The following is a 23,977-nucleotide window of genomic DNA, read 5'->3' as shown; positions in this document are numbered from 1 at the left end:
CTTTGACGTGGTATGTGATTGTATTAGGAATCTGAACACTTTTATAATCTGATTTTACATTTAAACCACAGTTTTGGTTTTGCAAGCTTGCGACTGGCACAGACGATGATATTTGCCATTGAAGAAATAAACCAGAATGAGAATCTCCTCCCAGGGATCACACTCGGGTATAAGATCTACGATGACTGCTCATCCCCCGCGATCGCCTCGAAAAGAGCACTGGCTTTGATCAACGGGGAGGACGAATCAATTGAATATCTTCATTGTAGAGGTTCCTCCAACGTCGCTGCCATTGTTGGCTGCGATATGTCTACAAATTCCATGGTAACGGCAAGGACAATGAGATCCTTCGCGGTTCCGCTGGTATGTCAAATATTTGACTGCATTTTTATTAAAGGCTTACCATTTCCTTATTAGAAGGGGTGGATTGAGTTGAAGTAGGGATACATCTTAATTTAGGAAACATCCGAATTTAGGAAACTAACTTAATGAAAATAATCTATATATTGAGACTTTCTTATGGCAGAAACCCAACAGATATTATATTTTGTAGTAGTGATTTTCGGCAGACTTACCATAAGGTTGCAATAACCCTAGAAGTAGTGAGCATAAGCCCATGTTACCTATTAAATGCTCCCAATAACGAGAGTCCCAAATAGCTTCAAACAATAAAGTTCAGCTCTTTGTATTCACTAATGACTTAACTTCTTGGCCCAGCGAAATCGGATCTATCAGTGGAGACGGGGGGAACTATCGCTTGATGACGCCTTAAAACCTGTCTCTTCGGACAGAAGTGGCTCATTAACCGTGGTTGGTATCCCAGCTCGGAGAAAGAAAACTCTAATCTCAAACATCCGCTACCTTCCAGAAATACCCACTCATGGGACATGCTCCAGGATTTATCCCCGAGACACAATCCAGGGTGAGGTCCCGAAAGCAGTCTAACGTTGAGTTCAAGCTGACCGGAAACTTCTGGAAATCGTGCAGGTGTAGAACACTATTGGTCTTTGCAGGTCCTTTGTATTCATGAGCTGTGTGGAGAGAGGGTGCCTGCTGCATGGCAGGCTGTTAACTCTGTGTGTCCTACTGCTCTGTCTTCCGTGTCATGTAGATAGCTAGCACATTGTCACATTATCAGTGTGTGTGTATATATATATATTACTGTCTTCTATACATGTTCAGGTGCTTAAGCTACGCGTGGATGAGTCTCTCCAATTTATTTACTCCATAAATCTTGCCAGTGCATTGCACACAGCCCCACTCCCTGGGTAAGAAAAAATTTCGGCAAATCTATTATAAATATAGACCCTCTAACTTTAAGTTCATGCGCTCTAGCATTAGACATTATAAACGTGGAAGAAAGATACCGCTATCTACTCTGTCGATGCCTCTTATAAAGGTCAGTTAGATCTCTCCTCAGATTATGCCGGTCCAGGGAAAACGACCCAAATTTGTCCAATCTCCTTAAGGCGTATACCCCATAATCCGAGAAGATTTCTCTTATCCACCTCCTCTAAAGCCGCTACATCATTTCTATAATGGAGCGAACAGAACTGAACGCAATGATCCTGATTGTGTAACTAGTGTTTATATTACCGGAAAAGAGAAATGATGCCAGTAATTGCGATTATTTATTTTGCACGCCCTTCATGTTGGATATTGGATGTTATGGTGATGTGCAAACAAAAAAAAACACAAAGAACTGCAATAGGACTAACTGACATTTACATTTCAAAACGAGACGTTGCTTTTCATCTATTTCCTTCATTTCCCTCGTTACTGGTTAGTTACTACTCCACCTGCTCCTGCCTCAGCGACAAAAGAGAATACCCGACCTTTTTTAGAACTATCCCCGGCGACCAATACCAGTCCAAACTCCTCGCTGAGCTGGTGAGAATCTTTGGCTGGACATGGATCGGAGCTATTAGAAGTAACACCGATTATGGTAATTTTGGAATGCGAGAATTCCTGGAACATGTGGAAAAGATTGGGATTTGCATTGCCTACTCTGAGTCATTTTACAGAACCGACTCGCCAGAGAAAATCAATAAAGTTGTTCAAGTGATTAAACAGGCGTCTACTAAGGTGGTAGTAGCCTTTGTTCACGCTGGTGATATGCGACTTTTATTGAATGAGATTTGGCGACAAAATGTAACGGGTATACAATGGATTGGAAGTGAGTCTTGGGTGACAAGAAATCTTCTCCCACCGGAACAAAGGGCGATTTATCTCACCGGGACAATTGGTCCAGCCACCCGGAGGACAGAGATAGATAATCTCAGAGATCATCTTCATCGTGTCCATCCTTCCCACTTTCCTGACAATAACTTAGTAGCGGAGTTTTGGGAAAATCTGTTTAGTTGCTCTTTTAGCACAAGCCCGAATAACTTTTCACGTCCTGTGCGGCAATGCACGGGAAAGGAACAGATGGAAGGCAGGGAGAATAGCTACCTTCCGGCCATAATGGACGGGAGTTCATACCACGTGTATAAAGCAGTCTACTCCATCGCTCACGCCCTGCATGATCTTTTAACCTGTGTCGACGGAGATGGACCCTTTATGAATAACACATGCGCGAATATTGTAAATTTCGAGCCTTGGCAGGTAGGCCTATATGTGCAGTTGCAAAGAAAGAACAAAACTGACACCAGCGACAGGTATGATAGCGGTGTGCGGCTTATAACTTTCGATTTTCATGTGTCGACTACAGTGTAACTACAGTATAGTGCATTCCATCAGGTCTATATGGCGTATCTACTTTGAGAACTCTCAGCTTCCCAAGCATCTCACTTTTATTAACATCTGCACGTATTGTTGCTTCCTAGTCCTGCCGAAGTTCCGTCTTATTCCTAATGCCTTCCACAGCGAAGACTGATACAAAATAGTTTTTTTTTCCCAGTTTGTTCGCCATTTTATTCTACTGTTACTGGCTTTCCAGTGTCATCTACCAGCGGTCCAATACCTACACTGGCAGTACTTACATTGGAAAAAAAAAACTTTGTTATCACTTTTGATATTTTTAGCTAACCTGTCTTCAGATATCATCACCTCCAGAGTCCCAGTACTATCTGTTCTATTATATGCTCTGTTTTTTACTTTAACTTGGCTTTAACTTCTGTTGTCAGCAAAGCTTGCGTCGACCTGCCTTTAGAATACTTCCTTTTATTTGGTATTCATCTACACGACGCCTTCTGATTTGTTCCCATGAACTCCAGCTATTGCTGCTCTGCCTTCATGCCTGGCACTGACCGCTTTTAATCAAGCTTAGACAGCGTTCCTCTCTTGCCTGTGTAATTGCCTTTACTCTATTGTAGTATTTATACATCTGACTTTGAATTTGACCTATGAAATTGCAGAGTGAATTCTTTCACATTATGATTACTGTTTTCTAAGGATTCCTTAACTTTAAGGTTCCTAATTATAAGCAGTTCATTACAAAATACCCATCCAGAATTACTGATCTCATGGTGAGCTCAACCAAAGCTGCCCCAAAAAATACACCTCGGAAACAATCTACAAATTCTATCTCCTGGATTCCAGAATCAACTTGATTTCCTCAATATATCTGTGCATTTAAATCCCTGATGACTAAAGTAATATTGACTTTTTGGGTTTTATTTCACTCTCTGCTGTAATTTGTACACTGCATCGAAGACCACGTAAAATCTCTCCTATCACCGTGTGCTTAGATTGCATTTTTTTTTCAATTCTGCCCACATGGACTCCATATTCCTCGATTTTATGTAACCTCTTTCTAAAGTTTCGATGCCATTGTTTACCAGCAGAGACAATTCTCCTTCTCTGCCTACCGTTTATCATTTCGATAGAATGTGTATCTTTGAATACTAAGCTCCCAATTGCAATCGTCGTTTAGCGCTCACCCTGCGATACCTACAACGTCATACTTACCAATTTATAATTGGCTGCAGCATCGCCCATCATTTTTGTGTATTGTGTGCATTCAGATATAACATATTCAATATTTTTTTCACACGCTTTCAAATATTTGGCACCCTTTTAAATGCAACCTATCCCACTGAATATTGGTCACCCTGGTGTGTCTCTTCTTTTTGTGGTACTTATAGTTCAGAATATTTCGATTATCACGTTCACCGCCAAATTGAATGTCTATGTTAATGTCGACTGAATCCATGCAATGTTTAAAGAAGAGCCTCCCTTTCTGCCTTTCCCCTAGTTGCTGCACTACCTCCGCACAGTAAATTTCACAGCGAAGACTGGAGAAACCGTGTATTTCGATGAAAATGGTGACCCGGTACCCAGATACGAATTCGTGAACTTACAAAAGAATTTCAAGGGCAGCGTCGACATTGTAAACGTCGGATATTATGACGGCACGGCTCCATCTGGGCGCAAAATAATGCTTAATATCGAGGAAATCATGTGGAGCACGAGCGGAAATACGGTACGGTTCTTTTCCATGCATTTATGCTGGAGAAATCAAAAAATAGATTCATTACTACAACGCAAACACGATGAATTCTGCAGATGCTGGAAATTCAAGCAACAGACATCAAAGTTGCTGGTTCACCAGCAACTTTGATGTGTGTTGCTTCATTCCTATAATATCGGTGATATTATAGAAACATCTACGGCCAGCAACGCTCGAGGTTAATGCAATATAAAGTGCAGTCTCGACAATATAATCTGTGTTTTTTTTTACGAGCTTTGAAGAATGAAAGATGAGCTGATTCTAGGACACAGTTCCCCAGGGTAGATATTGAGATCGGTTGAGCAGTTGGAGAGTATTGAACAAGGGGAAAAATCACGATGCTCATCGTTTCAGACTGAAGTGCATTGACATTTATTTCTAAGATGCCCATGATTCTTCTGGACAGAATGCTCCCTGACGGTGGTGAAGGCCAGATCATGAGTGATGTTTAAGATGCAATCAGGCAGATATTTGAAATAAATTGAGGCTGAAGAGGAAATAGCATTAAATGGGAGTTAAGTTAAGAGTAGATTGGTCATGACCAGACTGCACAGGAGCTCGACGAACTGAATAGGTTACTATAAAATCATAGTGTCCCTTCTGTGAATCCATCAGTCTATTTTCCATTCCAGAGCATCATTTGCTAACGTTAATACCTAGTCGATACATGGACTGCTCCTCCACCCAGCCATCGGACTAATGAACCTACGCTGATCTGAGTGTACTTTGTAGACATTAACTGTTTTAGTTATCGTGGTAACTTCCTCGAAAACGCAGCACTATCGGTTAGATCCAAACGGCACCGTACAAAGCCATTTTGACTATATCCCTCCGTTCCTGTATATCCAGACACTCATTTATACATTCCCTTGAAATACTTTCTAATAAATTACCTACCATCAAGGTCAGCAGCACCTTCCTTTTTTATATCGAATATTTCACTCTGGATCTGATCTTCGGCAGTCTCAGATATACGTCTCTTCTTTATGTGGAACTTATAAGGCAGCACATTTCACCACACCTGGAGTATTGTGTGCAGCTTTGGTCCCCTAATCTGAGGAAAGATATCCTTGCCATAAAGGGAGTACAAAGAAGGTTCACCAGATTGATTCCTGGGATGGCAGGACTTTCATATGAAGAAAGACTGAATGAACTGGGCTTGTACTCATTGGAATTTAGAAGATTGAGGGGGGATCTGATTGAAACGTATAAAATCCTAAAGGGATTGGACAGGCTAGATGCAGGAAGATTATTCCCGATGTTGGGGAAGTCCAGAACAAGGGATCACAGTTTGAGGATAAAGGGGAAGCCTTTTAGGACCGAGATTAGGAAAAACTTCTTCACACAGAGAGTGGTGAATCTGTGGAATCCTCTGCCACTGGAAACAGTTGAGGCCAGTTCATTGGCTATAGTTAAGAGGGAGTTAGATATGGCCCTTGTGGCTACGGGGATCAGGGGGTATGGAGGGAAGGCTGGGGCGGGGTTCTGAATTGGATGATCAGCCATGATCATAATAAATGGCGGTGCAGGCTCGAAGGGCCGAATGGCCTACTCCTGCACCTATTTTCTATGTTTCTATGTTTCTAAATATTTACGTTTATGGCAAATTTGAACGTGGGTTTTAAGGTGGACCTAATCAACACCCTGTTTAAAGAACAACACAAAACAAAATACGCTATGGCCTTTTCTATGTTGGCGAAATGTCATACATTTGCATGTTACTGATGTGGATGGCATGCCTGGAATACCTGTGACATTAAATGAAGCCAGCAGGGACTGTCGGCTATTTTTGTACGCCCCTGTTTCCGAAGAGATATTAGATTGTGCATATTTAGGCACTTAGCACTTGGCAAGATGGAATAAAGAAGGTTACTTTGAAGAAGAGCGGCCACTGCGTGTGCGAGTCCGTATTAGTGGGGAGTTGCGCCTGGGCTTTTCGAGGCGACAGCGAGGATCCGCGTAGGCCACACTAAAACGTTTTATTTTCGTTATGTATTCTTTCTTTCATTTTGCACACATAGAGAAGTGGGGAAGCCAGGCAAAAGGAAGGAATGTTACTCTCACGAGAAGTGGGAATGTTGTAGTCCTGCTTGATGACTACACCTGTTTGAAGTGGATCCAGATGCAGCTTCTAACAGACCGTGTTAAGGAATTGCATTTGGAAATGGACAAAACTCTTTGTCATTTGGAAGGCTGAGGGAAAGATAGAAAAGGCACAGAAAACTATGTTGCCGTCAGGACGAGGAAAGGGAAATAGCACCAGTGAAGAGTAGCCCATGCTGCCGTGCCCCTTACCAAGAGATGTACCGCTTTCTCTACTATTCGTGGCGTTGATCTAGCAGAGCAAAGTCACATCAACCAGGCTCCGGCATCGAGGCGGGGTTGGTGGCTCAGCGGGGACGGGGGAAGATCAGGGTAGTAGTGATAGAAAATTCGTTGATCAGGCAATCAGAATGGATGTTCTGTGTTCAGAATTAAAGTTCCAGGTGGTATGTTACCTCCGGGGTACACGTGCCAGTGATATCACGGAGAGATTCTTGGCATTATTATGTGGTATGTTGCGCAGCCAGAGATCGTGGTGCACTTCGGTACAAAAGAAATGTTTTCGCAAACAGGCGAGGTAGAGCAAAGTTAGTTTGTGCAGCTGGCTGTTGCGTTAAAGGCCAGGACCCTCAGCGTTGTGATACAATGGATGTTTCCCGTGCCACCTGCTAGTGTGTCTTCAAATTGCCAGATCGTACTGTTGAAGGCGGGCTGAGGAAATGGTGCAGGAAGGCTGACTTCAGAAATTTGGACTTGTATGGAAGGAAGAGTTCGCACCTTAACTGGAGGGGCAGCAATATCCTAGTGGTATGGTTTACCATTGCCCCACCAAGGGACTTTAAACTTCAGTTTACTATGACCACGAGACCATATTATATAGGAGCATAGTGATGGTATTTGGCCTATCGCCATTTCATAATGGCTGAAATTTTTCTCCTTTACAGTTCCGTTTCCCTACATGTCCAGACCAATCAAAAATCCATCAATGTCTGTCTTGAATATTCATAAAGGACTGATCAGCTGCCTGTTCCATAAAAATCCACAGATTCGCTCCTCTGTGGCTGAAGAAATCTGTCCTCTGTTCGTAGACTTCCCAGCATAGGAAACGTTCTAGCCTCATCCATTCTATCACGGCATTTCACCACTCGATATGTTTCAATAAGTTCATTCCTCATTCTTCTGAACTCTAATAATATAAAAAACACAATCATCAAACACTGTTGATGTGACAAGTCTTTCAATCATGGAATCATTTTCGTGAACATCCTTTGAATCCTCACCAGTTTTAACATAACATTTCTAAGATCAGTGGCAGGAAACTGCTCAGAATGCTCCAAGTGAGGCCTTGTTAGTATCTCAACATCACTTCCTTGCCTTGAAGGGTATGGGATTCCCAATAACATAGGATCAAAAGCGTCACAGCAGCATGTTTTTCTGGAAATATATTGTTTATCGCGCATGCGAAGTCAGGAAATGAAGACTTATGCTTGATGAAACTATGTTTCCAATTTGTCTATGTTCAGAGTTGATACTCAAATGCAGTATACAGGTAATCCAGAATGACTTCCTATGATGCTTCACTTGCAATCGCAAGACTCTGTTGGAGGCATGCCTGTTTCCTTTCCTTGGTAACGATAAAGGCAGCGAGGCAACAGTCTTGCGTCTGTTGTAGCTAGGACGAGAGGTCAATCGGGATTGCCTGCTGCTGCAGTTCTGGTGAGATGACGCTGGAGGTGGTGTAGCTCGAAGGCTACGCTCGGTTGGGAGCTGCCTTTAGGGAGAGGAGTTGTGACATTACTAGGCAGCGAAATATCACAGCAGTGCTCAGAGCGGACAGACAGGAGCGGTCGCCCTGCAAGGCCATATGGGTAGCAGTCAGAGTCATGATAGGTATGAATTCGTTAGTCGGATAACATAAATGCCCCCACAACCGTCAGGGAGTTTTCAAGGATCAATCTTAGATTGTTGGCTGTTGCTGGATTTTTCCAGTGTGATAAAGGGTAATGTTAGTTTTTATATACTTACTGGGACTCCAATACTGAAAAAAAGAACAGGGTAGGCAAGAATATATCAAGTATATAGAGAGAAACGCCCTTAGTAAGTGCACAGAATTCCAACTGGATATGAAATAGCCCCAGGGAAAGAGATCAAAGTGATCGGATCGCGTCCATAACATTTTGGAGAGGGAGGGGGTGTCTTGGTACATATTGGTACCGGAGACAATGGAAGAAGGAAAAACAACGAAGTACTGAAAAGAGAATTTAGAGAGCTAGGTTGACAGCTGAAAAGCAGGACAACCCGGGTAGTAATTTCTGGATTGTTGCCTGTGCCAAGCGCCATTAAGGGTAGAAACAAGATTTGGCAGATTAAAGCGTGGCGGTGAAGCTGGTGCAGCTGGCAGGGTTTCAGGTTTTTGGACAATTGTTAGCTCTTCTGGAGGTGCTTTGACCTGTTCAGAATTGACGGGTTGCACGTGAAACCGAGGGAGCAGGTTACTGAGCTGTTAGGGTTTGGGGTCAACTAGGTGGGGGGGGTGCGGTGTAGACTGGAGTTAAGGGACTCAGCATAGAACGGATGGTACAAAAATCAAAGATAGCGTGCGGTCAGATTGCCAGGAAAGGCAGGCAAGTGATGAGACTTAGTTGCAGCCAACAGGCTGGGTATTAAAGCATTAGTAATGCAGATCCAAAAGGATAGCAAATACGGTAGTCAGGGTGTTGTATCTAAATGCGTATAGTATAAGAAATAAGGTGGATGATTTTGCTGCAATATCACAGATTGTCAGGTATGTTGTTGTGGCCATCACTGAATCGTGGCTTAAGGATAGTTTGTAGTTGGGGGCTGAACCTCCAAGGTTGCATGTCACATCGGAGGGATAAGATGGTAGGCAGAGGGACTGGTGTGGCTGCATTGGAAAAATAGATATCAAATCAGTAGTATGGTGCTACATGCGATAGCAAGATTTTGAATACTTGTGGGTTCAGTTAAGGTACTGCATGCGTTAAAGGACGTTCATGGCATTTATATACAGCACTCCCAACAGTAACTGGGAAGTGGACCACAAGTTACAACAGAAAATAGAAAAGCTGAGTCAAAAGGGCAATGCTATGGTAGACCTGGGAAATTTTAACATATAAAAGTCGATTGGGCAAATTAGATTGGTAACGGATATAAAAGGAGTGACTATGTTGAATGCCTACAAAATACCTTTTTTCAGCAGTTGCCGTTGAGCCTGCTGGGGGATCAACAATACTAGATTGGGTGTTATGTAAAGTGCCGGAGGCGAGTAGGGAGCTGAAGGTAAAATAATGCTAAGGAACCAGTGACTACAATATGATTGTGGTGAACTTGAAACTTGATAGGGAGAAAATACGGTCTGATGTACCAGCATTTAAGTGGAGTAAGGGAAATTACAATATTATGAGAGATGAGTTGCAGGAACTAATTTGGAAAGAGCTGCTGGCAGGGATGTGAGAAGAGCAACAATGGCGTGCATTGCTGAGGAAAATGAGAAGTGTACTGGACATGTGTATTCCAAAATGAAAAAATAGTTAAATAGTAAAATAGTACAACCGTGCTGGGGAAAGAGAAGATTGGAAAGTTCGAAAACTCCCTACGGAGATAAGCTAAAATGTCATTAGAAGGGAAAAGCCGAAATACAGAAAAAAGCTAGCAAATATTATCAAGTTGTTGTTGTTTTTTCAAGTACGTTAACACAAAAGAGAGATGGGAGTGGAAACAGGGTTGCTGGAAATTGAGGAAGGAGAAATAATAACCGGGGTCAAGGAGTTGGCTGATGAACTAAATTAGTGTTTTGCGTCAGTTTTCTCTGTGGATGGCGCTAGCAGTATGCCTGATGTTGTACTGTGTGAAGGTGCTGTTACAAGGAGAAGGTGTTCAAAAAGCTGAAAGACCTAAAGGTACATAAGCCAGTCGGACCGGAGGAACTACATCCTAGGGTTCTGAAAAAGGCAGCGCTGGAGATTATGGTGGCATTAGAAATGATCTTTCAAATATCATTACAGTCTGGCATGGTCCCGGAGGACTGAGAATTGCAAACGTTACTCCACTCTTTAAGAAAGGAGGAAGGCAGCAGAAGGAAATTATAGGCCAGCCTGAGAGTGGCTGGAAAGATGTTAGAATCAACTGTTAAGGATGAGACGATGGAGTACTTGGTGATACCGGACAAGGTCGTGCAAAGTCAGCATGCTTTCCTTCATGGAAAATCCCAACGACGAACTTGTTGGAATTTCTGAGCGGATTACAACTCGGATAGATAAAGGCGATGCAGCGGATGTTGCATATTTGGACTTTCAGAAGGCCTTTGACAAGGTGTCACACAAGAAGCTGCTTACCAAGTTAAGAGCCCATTGTAGTACAGGGAGCGCACTAACATGGTCAGAGAATTGGCTGATTGGTAGCACGCAGGCAGTGGGGAAAAAGGGAACCTTTTCTGGTTGCCTGCCAGTATTTAATGGAGTACCGCAGGGGACGGTGATGGGACCCCGTCTTTTTATGCTGTCTAAAACCTATGATTTAGATGATGGAATCGATTCTTATCTTTAAAAGTTTACAGATGATACGAAATTTGGAGGAGGAGTAGGTAATCCTGGGGAATCAGGTAGGATGCAAAGAGACTTTGGCCAATTTGGAGAATGGGCAAGAACGTGCCAAATGAAATACAATGTTGGAAAAATGCATGATCGTGCATTTTTGTAGTAGCAATAAATGTGCAGATTATTTTCCGAACGGGCAGAACGTCCAAAACTCTGAAATGCAAAGGGACTTGGGAGTCTTTGTGCAGAAAACCCTGAAGGTTAACTTCCAGGTTCTGTCAGTGGTGAGGAAGACAAATGTCATGTTAACATTCATTTCAAACAGTCTAAATACAAGAGCCAAGATGTGATGTTGAGGCTTTATAAGACACTTGTGAGGCCTCACCTTGAACACTATGAACAGTTTGAGCCCCGTATCCTAGAAAAGAAGTTCTGGCACCTGAGAGGGTCCAGATTATGTTTACAAGGATGACTCCAGGAATGAAAGGGTTAACATACCAGGAAACTTTGATGGCTGTGGGTCTGTACTCCCCGGAGTTAAGAAGGATGAGGCGGGAATTTCATTGAAACTTTTCGAATATTGAAAGGCCGAAACAAAGTGGAGTTGGAAAGGATGTTTCCTATGTTGAGAGAGTCTATGACAAGAGGGCAGAGCCTCAGGATAGAGAGTCGCCCTTTTAAAACAGAGATGCGAAGAAATTTCTTTAGCCACATGCACCTGTGCAGGCCAGGTTACTGGGTATATTCAAGGTAGAGATTGATAGGTTTTTGTTGGGCACGGCAGCAAAGGCTACAGAGAGATGACCGGGAACTGAGGTTGAGGAGGAAATTTAAAAAAAAACGACCAGACATGATTGAATGGTGGTGCAGACTCAGCGGGGTGGGGGGGGGGGGTGCGTGGTGGTGCAGGGGTTACAGATGACTTACACCTGCTGCTATCTCTAATGGTCTAATGGAAATCTCTTTAGGAAATGTGACAGCGAAGTTGACAATAGTTCATTTCGGGGAATTGTTTTTCTCATTATCATAATGACATTAATAGGAATGCAATTATGGAAAAGGATACGCCTGGTCATCGAGTTATGATTCAAAATTGGAAAAAATCCCACTGGTGATAGTATCAGAAATAATCTGCGAAATGTGGATTGTGACACATTGAGGACTGGAAAATGTGTTTAATAAGTAAGAGTCTAGTGGACAGAAATAACAGAAATTTACAAATTCGGAAGAATGAATGTTTTAAAACCGATGGAAACAGACAAAGTAAAATTATCTGTTCTTGTTACGTGTTGTCAGGAATTGAGGTGGCCATTCTGTGCGCCTATCCATACAGCCGCTATTTTATGAGCAGTTTGGTGAATCGATTCTTGCTCGGGGATAACCTAATAAGAACAATTGAATGTGGACACAAGGAGTTTGCACTAAAGATATGATAAATCCGAGACGATTACCAGATCGGAATGAATGAATTTAAAGCAAAAGAGCCAGGTTATATGAGCATGGTCCAGTGCTTCACTGACCTGATTCACTGGTTTAAAGCAGTCTGGATTGGACAGACAATGGAAATCAAATCATGCGTAAGGCTGAAAGAAGCAGCATAAGGCACAATAACTTATATCCCTGGCCTACATCCACAGGGAAATGGCACAATCTTTTCGTGGTCATATGACCTCGACCAAAGAAATTGAAACATCATAGATTGGTCAGATAAGATTGGCATAGGGTAAGAGTGCGGATTTTGGAAGCATAAGCAGATATAACTCTCTGGATATCAGCAATCATAGAAGTAGAGCACATTGGGATATAGAGGAATGCCTGGCCAGCGTAAACGCATCCCCCCCCCTCCCCCCAGGTGTTACCTTTTTTCTTCTTTGACTGTCTATTTAGGATTACAAAACGTGAATAGGTGTGCACACAGGTACCGGGTTGTTAAAATTCACATGCATATTAACAGAACCAATGAAGGTATTCGTGGGTGAATACGACATTTTCAGTGCCTACCATCATGATTGCAGCAAGGCCTTCAAATGTGTAATGTTGAGATTAGTAAGTTTGTATGTTTCCAGCAGAATACAGATGAAGGACAATTAGGTTTAGGAAAACTTCTCTTTCGAGAGATATTGAGGGTTTTCTTAAGAAACAGAAGGAAGTGGAGGTATGAACAGGCAAGCTATTTGAGCTCTATATGATTTGCAAGAGACCGTAGAGATACGTTACGGAAATTGTGAAGGGCCAAAAGAAGGCACGAGTCTGCCCTGCCCGAGGAGTTAAAGGGCAATAAGTTATTTTACAGACATATTGAAAATATATTATATTTAGATGTTACGGAAAGGGCAGGAAGGGAGGCAAAAGAGGTGGGGGCGTGGCACTGATGATCAGAGATAGTGGCACGGATGCAGAAAAGGAGGAAGACATAGAATGATTATCTACGGAGTCTATTTGGGTGGAAGTTAGCAACAGTAAGTGGTCAATAATCCGACTGGGTGTTTTTTTATAAACCACCCAATAGTAACAGGGATAACGAGGATAGATATGCAGACAGATTCTGGAACGTTGCAATATCTACAGAGTTGTTGTGGAGTGAGATTTTAGTTTCCCAAATATCGATTGACATGTCCCTAGAGCAAGGGGTTTAGATGGGGTGGAGTTTGTTAGGTGTGTTCAAGAAGGTTTCTTGACACTATATGTAGATAAGCCTGCAAGAAGAACAGTTGTGCTTGATCTGCTACTGAGAAATTAACCTAGTCAGGTGTCAGATCTCTCAGTGGGAGAGAATTTTGGAGATAGTGATCACGATTCTATCTCTTTAACCATAACATTGGAGAGGGGTAGGAACAGACAAGTTAGGAAAGCGTTTGATTGTTGTAAGGGAAAATATGAGGCTATCAGGCAGGATATTGGAAGCATACATTGGAAACTGATGTTCTCAGGGAAATGCACGGACAAAATGTGGCAAATATTCAGGCAATGTTTAGGTGGAGTTCTGCATAGGTACGTTCCAATAAGACGGTGCTATACAAAGGTCGTTGTAAATCTAGTCAAGAAGAAAAGAAGAGCTTAAGAAAGGTGCAGAAAGCTAGGTGTAGCCTCCTGGTAAGCCTCAGGCTCGCTCAGCTGGATTCCGTCTAGGGGGAGCAGCCTTCGGCCCCGCCAAACTGGGTAATCAAGTTTATGTGGATGCTGTGTGATGTACCCCACCCCGCCCAAATAACAGACAGTTCACCATATGCGATTAAATGTTTATACTTTTTCAGTATTTCTTGGTAATGGGTTAGTAGAAACAAATACAATAAATGCGCCATGTCAGTAGCTATATCAGTTCTGTGCACAAATAAGTCGTTGGGGCTTACGAATCAAGTATCCTTCAGTCCAGTCGATATCCTCCGAACTCTGCCGACCCTCGAATGGGACCACCTTCGGTGGTCGACCAAATGCTCCACACGAGTCTGGCTTCGTCTCCTCTCCTCTCCGAAGACCCTGGGTCTCGTTCTCCTTCTCGGGGTCCGTTCAGTTGCCCAGCTTACAGCATCTCTCTGGTCGCGTCTCCTTCCTCTGTCCCCATTGCGCCTGCTGAACAAAGCCTGCGAAAAACAACAGGTTTTACACACAGGAAAGAATAACATCTATTCTGTTGCTTAGCAACGGCATTCCAAAGTCAAGTTATCTACTATTATAACCCAAATATGCTGCTATAGAGAACCCCTTACTCAGCAGTTAATGTTACAAAGAAGCCATTTTGTTAGCCTTAGCAGTTAACATGAAAAAGAAACCCCTTACATAGGTAATGTCAGAGAGCTGGAATATTATAAGGTTTGCAGGAATGAGCTCTGGAAAAAAATTTGGAGAACCAGAAGGGGCCACCAGAAGGCCACGGCGGACAGGATTAAGGAAATTTCCAAGGAATTCTGCAAGTATGTTAAGGGCAAGAGGTAAAGATGTGAGACAATAGGACGAATTAAGTGGAAAAGTGTGTATAGAACCGGAGGAGATGGCAGAGGTAATTTATGAGTACGCTCCTTCGTTATTCACTACGGAAAAAGGATCTTGGCAATTGGAGGGTTGACATACAACGGACTAAAAAGCTCGAGCATATAGATATTGAGAAAGGGGATGTGTTGGAGCTTTTGGAAAGCATCAAGTTGAATAAATCACCAGGACCGGAGGACATGTATCCCCCTCTACTGTGGGAGGCTAGGGAGGAGATTGCTCAGCCTCTGGCGATGACCTTTGTATCATCAATGGGGGCCGGGAGAGGTTCCGAAGGATTGAAGAGTTGTGGATGCTGTTCCATTATTCAAGAAAGTGAGTTGCGATAGCCCAGGAAATCATACACCAGTGAGCCTTACTTTAGTGGTTGGTAAGCTGATGGAGAAGATCCTGAGAAGCAGGATTTATGAACATTTGGAGAGGCATAATATGATTAGATATAGTCAGCATGCCTTTCTGAAAAGCACGTCATGTCTTACAAGCCTCATTCAATATTTTCAGGATGTGTCTAAACACATTGATAATAGTAGAGCAGTAGATGTAGGGTATATGGATTTCCGCAAGGCATTTGACAAGGTACCCCATGCGAGACTTAATGAGAAAGTAAGGAGGCACGGGATCCAAGGAGAAATTACTTTGTGGATCCTGAACTGGCTTGCGCACAAAAGGCAAAGAGTGGTTGTAGACGGGTCATAATCTGCATGGAGATCTGCAATCAGTGGGGTGCCTCAGAGGTCTGTTCTGCGACCCCTACTCTTCGTGATTTTTACAAATGAATTGGCTGAAAAAGTGGAGGAATGGTTTAGTAAATTTGCTGATGACGTAAAGTTTGGAGGTGCTGTGGATAGTGTGAAGGCTTTCAGAGGTTACTGCGGGACATTAATAGGGTGCAGAACTGGACTGAAAAGTGGCAGATGAAGTTCAACCCAGATAATTGTGAGGTGCTTCATTTTGCTAGGTCATGTATGATGACATAATCTGGTATTCATGATACGAATCGTGGCAGTGTGGAATATCAGAGGTATTTTTGCGTCTGAGTCCATGGGACATTAAAATCTGCTGCGCAGGTTGACTCTGTGATTAAGAAATCTTGCGGTGCGTTGGCCTTCAACACTAGTGGGATTGAATTTAGGAGCCAAGAGGTAATGTCGCATCCATATAGGAACTTGATCAGACCCCCTTGCAGTACTGTGTTCAGTTCTGGTCTCCTCACTATAGCAAGGATATGAAAACCATAGAAAGGGGGCTGAGGAAATTTACAAGGAATTGCCCTGGATTAGAGAGCATGCCTTATAAGAATAGGTTGAGTGAACTCGGCCTTCTTTTTCCTTGGAGCGACGGAGGATGAGAGATGACCTAACAGAGGTGTATTAGATGTTCAGAGGCATTGATCATGTGGATAGTCAGACACTTTTTTTCCCAGGGATGAAATGTCTAGCAGGGAGGTGGCTGGAAGTAGCATAGAGGAGATATCAGGGGTATGTTTTTTACACAGAGAATGGTGAGTGCGTGGAATAGGCTGCCGGCGACGGTGGTACAGTCTGATACGATAGGTTATTTTGAGAGGCTCGTGGACAGGTATATCGAGCTCAGAAAAATAGAGGGCTATGGGTCACCCTAGGTAATTTCTCAGGTAAGGACACCTTCGGCCCACAAAGGTGTGCCGAAGGGCCGGCCTGCATTGTGCTGTATGTTTTCTATGTTTCTATGTTTCTAACAATAGGATAGCTGGGGAAAAATCCGCAGGAAGATCAGAGTGGCAACCTAGGCGTAGAACGGAAGGGGATAGGGAAGGTTTTAAAGGGATCTCTTTGCATCTGTATTTAATTGGCGGCTAGACATGTGTCTACGTAAATGAAGCAAAACGGCAGTGAGGTAATGAACGCTAAACAGAGTACAGAGAAGAACGTGTTTTCTATCTTGAGATAGATTAAGGAGGATAAACACCCAAGGCATGATAAGGTGATCCCTGTGTGAGGCGTGCGCAGAAAATGAAGGGGCCCTTGCAGATCTATACAAAAACATGCTTAGCCTCGGTTAATGTGCGGGAGGATTGGAGTCTAGCTAATGTTGTTCTGTTGTTTTAAAAAGGGTATAAGAATAAGCAAGGATTTTTTTATACATCTGTGAGCCTGACATGAGCCGTTGGAAAGTTATTTGAAAGTATTCTAAGTGCCTAGGTATATAAGTATTTGTTTCACCAGGAACGGATTATGGATAGTGAACATGACTTTGTGCGTGGTAGATCGTTTCTGGCCAAACTTATAATTTACTTACGAGGAAAGTTGATAAAGGCAAGGCATTGGCTGTAGTCTGCATGGGATTCAGTAAGGCCTTTGACAAGATCCCGTATCATTGGTCAGAAATTTCAGTTGTTTAGCGTTCAAGAAGACAAATACATGTGATTGGGCATTGCTTTAGTATTGGAGGACAGAGAGTGGTATCAGATCGTTGCCTGTCCGACTTCAGCAAGTCAGATGAACTGATGAACTTAATAATTACATTTCTTATTTCCTTACTGTGGAAGATACTGGCTGTATGCCGGAGAAGGTGATTATCAGGGAACCGGAGTGAATGTCTCAGTGATTACCAAAGAAAAGTGGGCTAGGCAAACTCAAAAGTCTTAAGGCGGATAAGTCACCCACATCAGATGGACTACATCCCACGGTCTTCAAAAAGAGGTTTCTGAAGAGATAACGGCTACACTGTTCATGTTCTTTAAATAATCAGTGGAATCTGGCATAGCCCGAAGGATGTCACTACACTTTTTAAGAATGGAGGAATGCAAAGAGACGATATTGTATGCAACACAAAATACTGGAGGAACTAAGAAGACGAGGCAGCATCTGCGGAAAAGAGTACAGTTGATGTTTCGCGCCCAGACCCTTTGGCAGTCTCCAAGCGTTGAATGAACTCGTTTTCATATATGAGTCCTCTCCTGCAAAGTTTCTCCAGCATTTTGTGTGTGCTATTTCGATTTCCAGCGTCTGTAGAGTTTATTTAGTTTGTGATATTATAGGCCAGTTCACCTGACCTCAATTGTTGGGAAAGTGTTGCAGTCTATTATTAATAATGCAGTTCGAGGTACTTGGACACCCATGATAACATATATCAAAGTCAGCATGCTTTCTGGTAAAGGGAAATCCTGACGAACAAATACGTTCGAGGAAGTAACAAGGAAAGTGGGCAAACGGGAGGTAGTGGATATCATTTATTTTGATTTCCAAAAGGCATTTGATAATGTGCCCTAAATGGAGCTGCAAAACAAGATAAAACCATATGGTGTTAGAGGAAGTATACTGACATAGGTAGAGGAATATCTGACAGCCAGGAGTAAGGGGCAACGAGCTGGAAAATAGAAGCCTTTTCTAGTTGACTGCTGGTGACCAGTGATGATCTTAGGGAGTCAGTATTGCGACCGCTAACATTTGCATTGTTTTTAAATGATTTACACAGTGAAATTATTGGTTTTGTGGCAAAGTTTGTGGATGATAAGAAGATAGGTTTAGGGATAGTTGACGAAGCAAAGCGCTTGCAGCAGGACGTAGACAAATTAAAAGAAGGGGTAAGGAAATGGTAGATGGAATACAGTGTTGGAAAAAAAATGACAATTCACATTGGGTGAAGGAACAAAAGCGCCAACTGTTATCTAAATCAGAATCAGAATCAGAATTAGGTTATATGTTACCGGTGTAAGCCTGTGACATTTGTTAATCTAGCAGCAGAAGCAAAATGCAATGCATGATATAGAAAAAACAGTAAATAAACAAACAAACAAAGAAACATATAAATACATAACAGTGCCGTGAGAAAAAGGCATGCCCTGGGTGCTGGGTGTCCTTAATAACGAACGCTCTGCTTTTCTGAGACACCGCTCCTTGCATATGTCCTGCTGTACATTGTACGCTAGTGTGCAAGATGGAGCCGAGCGCGACTCTATTTACGGTCCTCTGCAGCTACTTTCGGTCATGTGCGATAGCACCCACTCCCGCCCACCCCGACCCCACAGCAGCCAGTGTTGCAGTCTGACACAATGCTCTCTACGGAACATCTACAGAAGTTTTTGACTGTTATTGTTGATATACTAATTCTATTGAAACACCTAATGAAGCATAGTCTCTGTCCTGCCTTCTTATACCTCCATCGGTATGTTAGGACAAGGTGAAGTCCTCAGAGATCTTAACATTCAGGAACTTAAAGCGGATTATCCTCCCCACTTCAGGTCCCTCTTTGAGAAATCGTATATGTTCCTTCGTATTACCCCTCCTGAAGTCAATAACCAGCTCTTTCTTCTTACTGATGTTGATTGCAATGTTGTTGCTGCCACAACACTCCACGAGCTGGTATATCTCACTCCTATACGCCCCCGGCACTCCGTCTGAGATTCTACTAACAATGGCTGCATCGTCAGTGACTTTATAGATGGTAGTTGAGCTATGCCTAGCCACACAGTCATAGTTGTAGAGAGAGTAGAGCGGTAGGCTAAGCACATACCTCTAAGTTACATCAGTGTTCATCGTCAGCGAGAAGAAGGTGTTCTCACCGAACCGCACATACTGTGGTCATCCGATTAGAAAGTCGATGATGCAATTGCAGGATGTACGGAGGCTATCGGGTCGTACTGAGGTACAGGTTCTGTAACTAATCATTCACGATTGTGGAATATGGTGTTCAATGCTGAGCTATAGTCGATGAACAGCATCCTGACATAGGTTTGTGTATTGTCCCGGGAACCTAAGGCACGCCATTGAGATTGCGTCTGCGGTTGACCTATTGTGGCGATGGGCAAATTGCATTGTGTACAGATTATGAAGAAAATTTAAATATCAGATGTGCAAAGGGACATAGATGTCCTCGTGCAGGACCACCAGAAGGTTATTACAGAGTATGAGTCTGTGGTAAAGAAGACAAATGCAATGCAGACATTTATTTCAAGGGGAATAGATTTTTATAAACAAGGATAAAATTCTGAAGCTTTATAAGACACTACTCAGGCTGCACTTTCAGTATTATCAAAAGCTTTCGCCCGCTTATATCACAAAGTATCTATATTCATCGGAAAGTGTTCAAAAGAGGTTAACGAGGATGATTCCTGGAAAAAGGGGGTTAACATATGAGGAGCGTTTGGCAGCTTTGGGACTATACTCACGGGAATTTAGAATTATGAGCGGGGATATCATTAACAACGACCAAATATTGAAAGGGCGTGTTAAGGTCGATGTATACTGGGAACAGCTCCAATGTTGCGGGTCAATCTCTCAGGACAGAAGTTAGGATTTTTTTTTCATTTTTCCAGACAAAAAGTAGTAAATTGTCGAATATTCTGCCACAGACTGAGGTGGGGGGCAAGTCCGTGACCAATTTTTAAAGCGGAAGTTGATAGATCCCTGGTTGTTCGGGGCATCCAGTGATAAAGTAAGTGGGCAGCTGCATGGCCTTGAATGGGATCCGCTATCATGATGAAATAGTGTAGTGGACACTATGGGCTAATTTGCTCCTATGTCTTATGGTCTAAAGGTCTGAGTGGTGTACTGCAGGGAATTGTACCTGATCCGTTGAGTAGGTCATCTGTATCAAGTCTCTGGATAATAACTTGGTAAACTAGATAAGTGAATTTGCGGATAACACAAGAATTATGGTTGTAGTGGACAGTGAGAAAGAGAAACAACGGAATGGGTCTAGACCAGCTGAATAAAATGGCAAAAATAGCCGACGGAAGTTAATGTAGACTAGTGTGAGGTACTTTACTTTGGGAGAATCAAAGCCGGATGTATTATACGGGCAGCGCCATTGCACTGCGGAGTGTGGTAGGACAGGGGAATCAAGAAAAAAAAGATAAATATCCATAATTCCTTGAACGCTGCTATACAGGTGAATGGGCTTACAAAGAAATATTTTGGCACTTTGGCCTCTTTTAAATTTTGTACTTAGTACAAGAGTTCGGATGTCTTTCTGCAATTGCACAATACATTGAAAAGCCGGATTGAGATAATTACATGCAGTTTTATTCACCTGCCTGCATAAAATATGTTAATAAATTTGACAGACTGTGGAGAAAATTTGCAAGGATGTTGCCGGAACATCAGGATCTGGTTGCACGTAAAAATGAATAGGCTGGGATGTGTTTTCCAAAACTGTAGGAGTCTGAGGAGTAATTTTATTGTGGTATACAAAAGTATGCGGATTACAGATAGGATAAAGAGAAGCAAGTTTATTAGACAGAGGTTTGGAGAGACTACAATTAGAGGTCCTGAGTAATGGGTGAAAAGTGAACTATTTAAGGGGAGTATTATGCGGAACATCTTCACTCAGAGCTCGGTGTGGGTGTGTGGTGTACTGCGCTCCCAGTGATGGATCGCGCTTCGATATCAACGTTTGAGTGAAATTTAGATAGCTATATGATTGGAAGGCGTTCTAACGGGCTATGGTCTGGTTAGCGATCGGTTGGACTACGTCTTTCTTCAATGTACTGTTGCACATATAAACGTTTATTTTCGATGAAGTCCTGCTAAATGCTATATGCAGTGAAGTATAGACTTTTTAAGTCCGCTTTCTGAAGCGTTTCAAAGAAAGAGGGATAACCTCATTCAAAAACTATAAGGTTCAAATTGTAAATGTGACTCTGCTGAGCAGCTTGCCTGCATCGAAAAAGGGGAAATAGTCACAAGGTAAGACAGTCGTTATTTCAAACATTGTCTTATCTCGGATATTGGTGAATCGCAGAGTCTCTCTGCTGCCGAAGATGGTGGAGGACAACTCATGAGATATATTTAAGATGGGGTCAGGTAGATATTTGGAAGGAATTGAGAGTGAGGGGAAATGATACAGAAGAGGACTTGAGGCCACTATTGATCAGCCATGATCCGACAGAATAGTGGAACAGGCTCGAAATCCGTGTGACTGATTGTTATAAGATTATGTTCTTGTCTGACGTTACCTTCTGTTTCCCTTCCCACAAAAGTATTTATCACAATGTGAACAATGTTGCTTATTGCCAACTTGCTTTTGTACGCAAGTATAAACATTTGCAAGTACTCTTCTTTGGGGAATGTATTGAGCTCTGATCAGGTACCGCTCAGTATTCACTTACTTCAGGCCAACCATTCGCTATTTCGAAATCCGGACCGTATCTTTCCTGTATGAGACAAAATAACTTCATATCTCTAGTCTCAAAGTAGCCATTATAATATCCCCCCTGTTGTGGCTTAATATCTCTCAGATATATTATTGTTCAGCATGCAAAACAGCTGTATTTACAAATCCAAAAAAAATATTCTTGGGGTCTTTGCTATTTCTGCAGCTACCACGAGCGGTTTGCTCTGAATCCTGTCCTCCTGGAACAAGGAAAGTCAGCCGGAAAGGGCAGCCGATATGTTGTTTTAACTGTGCAGAGTGCGCCGATGGCGAGATCACCAACATCACTGGTAAGCGTTGAGATATGCAGCAATGTCCCGCAATCCCGTAGATCTGTGCCCACACGCATTTTCATGTCAAATTATTACTTTCCCAGACTCCACCGATTGCATCAAATGTCCGTCGGAATATTGGTCCAATGAGGCAAAGACCCAATGTGTTCTCAAGAAGGTTGAGTTCCTATCTTTTGGAGAAGTTTTGGGGTTTGTATTAGTGACGCTTGTTCTAATGGGAGTCTGTTTTACATTGGCCACCGTTGCCATTTTCTTCCGGTTTCGGGAGACTCCCGTGGTTAAAGCAAATAACTCTGAACTCAGTTTCTTGCTGTTATTCGCCCTTCTGCTTTGCTTCCTTTGTTCTCTTGCCTTCGTTGGACAACCTTCTGACTGGTCTTGCATGTTGCGCCGCACTGCTTTCGGTGTTGTGTTCGTTCTCTGCATTTCCTGCATCTTGGGCAAAACCGTTCTTGTCGTTGTTGCTTTCAAAGCAACTCTACCCAACAGCAGCGTGATGAACTGCTTCGGACCCTCTCAGCAACGTTTAGGCGTCTTCATGCTTACACTTTTACAAGGTTTAGTTTGCGTTGTATGGCTGAGTGTGTCCCCTCCTTACCCACTGAGAAACATGAGCCATTACCGAGATACTGTTATTCTGGAATGTAACATGGGCTCATTGATCGCCTTTTACTTGGCGTCGGCCTATATTTCTCTGTTGTCCATTGTGTGTTTAGTGCTTGCATTCCTTGCCCGGAAACTCCCGGACAGTTTCAACGATGCCAAGTATATCACCTTCAGCATGCTGATCTTTTGCGTTGTGTGGATAACATTTATTCCAGCCTACGTTAGCTCTCCGGGAAAGTACACAGTGGCTGTAGAAGTGTTCGCGATTTGGGCATCAAGCTTCGGTCTGCTCGTCTGTATTTTTGCACCGAAGTGCTACATTATCTTACTGAAACCGGAGATTAACACAGAAAAACATATCATGGCGAAAGGGAATTCACTGTAACTACCTGCATACTATTATAGCATTATGTCATCCGTGTGTGTGTCATCTTCGCCTGTAAAATCTTTTGATTTTTTCTGAAATGCCTGTAGTTTAACTTTCTGAGAATTCAAATTCGATGTTTTAAATTTATTTAAAAACTGCTGTAAGTAATTTGGAGTAGATTGTGCGAACATTTAACAGAAAGTATGATCAAGAAGTAATGTGATGATCATATCTAGTTATAGTTACTCTAGGACTAAGCTTTACTGGTTGAAGCCTCTCCTCAGCTAGTACTAATCCAAAATTAACACAAAACACGTTCGATCGGTAATTCTGATTGGAACTCGGATAAGTTTAAACTTTGCAAGGTATTTAATCAATTTTATTATTAGATCCACTTAAGGCATTAGTAATAGGGTATTTCTTAACTGGGTGTTGATGTTGAAGATTAAGAAGTACTTCCCGAATGTATTGGACCTCAAATATATTGGTATACTTCGAAGGTATGCATTTGAACAACTGGAATAAGATAACGGTCAGATCA

At 42.6% G+C, this 23,977-nt stretch overlaps 1 protein-coding gene across 1 annotated transcript; it reads left to right on the top strand.

Moving 5' to 3' along the window:
- The first annotated feature begins 105 nt into the window (after positions 1-105).
- Positions 106-23,454, top strand: LOC140196975 (extracellular calcium-sensing receptor-like). Its single transcript, XM_072256911.1, has 5 exons — positions 106-372; positions 1,792-2,604; positions 4,196-4,423; positions 22,337-22,460; positions 22,547-23,454. Exons 1-5 carry the CDS (start codon positions 106-108, stop codon positions 23,452-23,454), a joined length of 2,340 nt encoding a protein of 779 aa, XP_072113012.1.
- Positions 23,455-23,977: the final 523 nt, after the last annotated feature.

The sequence above is a fragment of the Mobula birostris genome, chromosome 4 (genome assembly GCF_030028105.1).
Source record: "Mobula birostris isolate sMobBir1 chromosome 4, sMobBir1.hap1, whole genome shotgun sequence".
Lineage (NCBI taxonomy): Eukaryota > Metazoa > Chordata > Chondrichthyes > Myliobatiformes > Myliobatidae > Mobula > Mobula birostris.
This window is presented reverse-complemented; position numbering and strand designations above follow the sequence as displayed.

Bases quoted from the DNA above. Each gene is read 5' to 3' on its own strand.
- LOC140196975 (XM_072256911.1), top strand. From the start codon at position 106: ATGATATTTGCCATTGAAGAAATAAACCAGAATGAGAATCTCCTCCCA. The intron at 373-1,791 runs ATATTTGACTGC...CTGGTTAGTTAC, and splicing joins CGGTTCCGCTGGTATGTCAA to TACTCCACCTGCTCCTGCCT. The intron at 22,461-22,546 runs GTAAGCGTTGAG...TTACTTTCCCAG, and splicing joins CGAGATCACCAACATCACTG to ACTCCACCGATTGCATCAAA.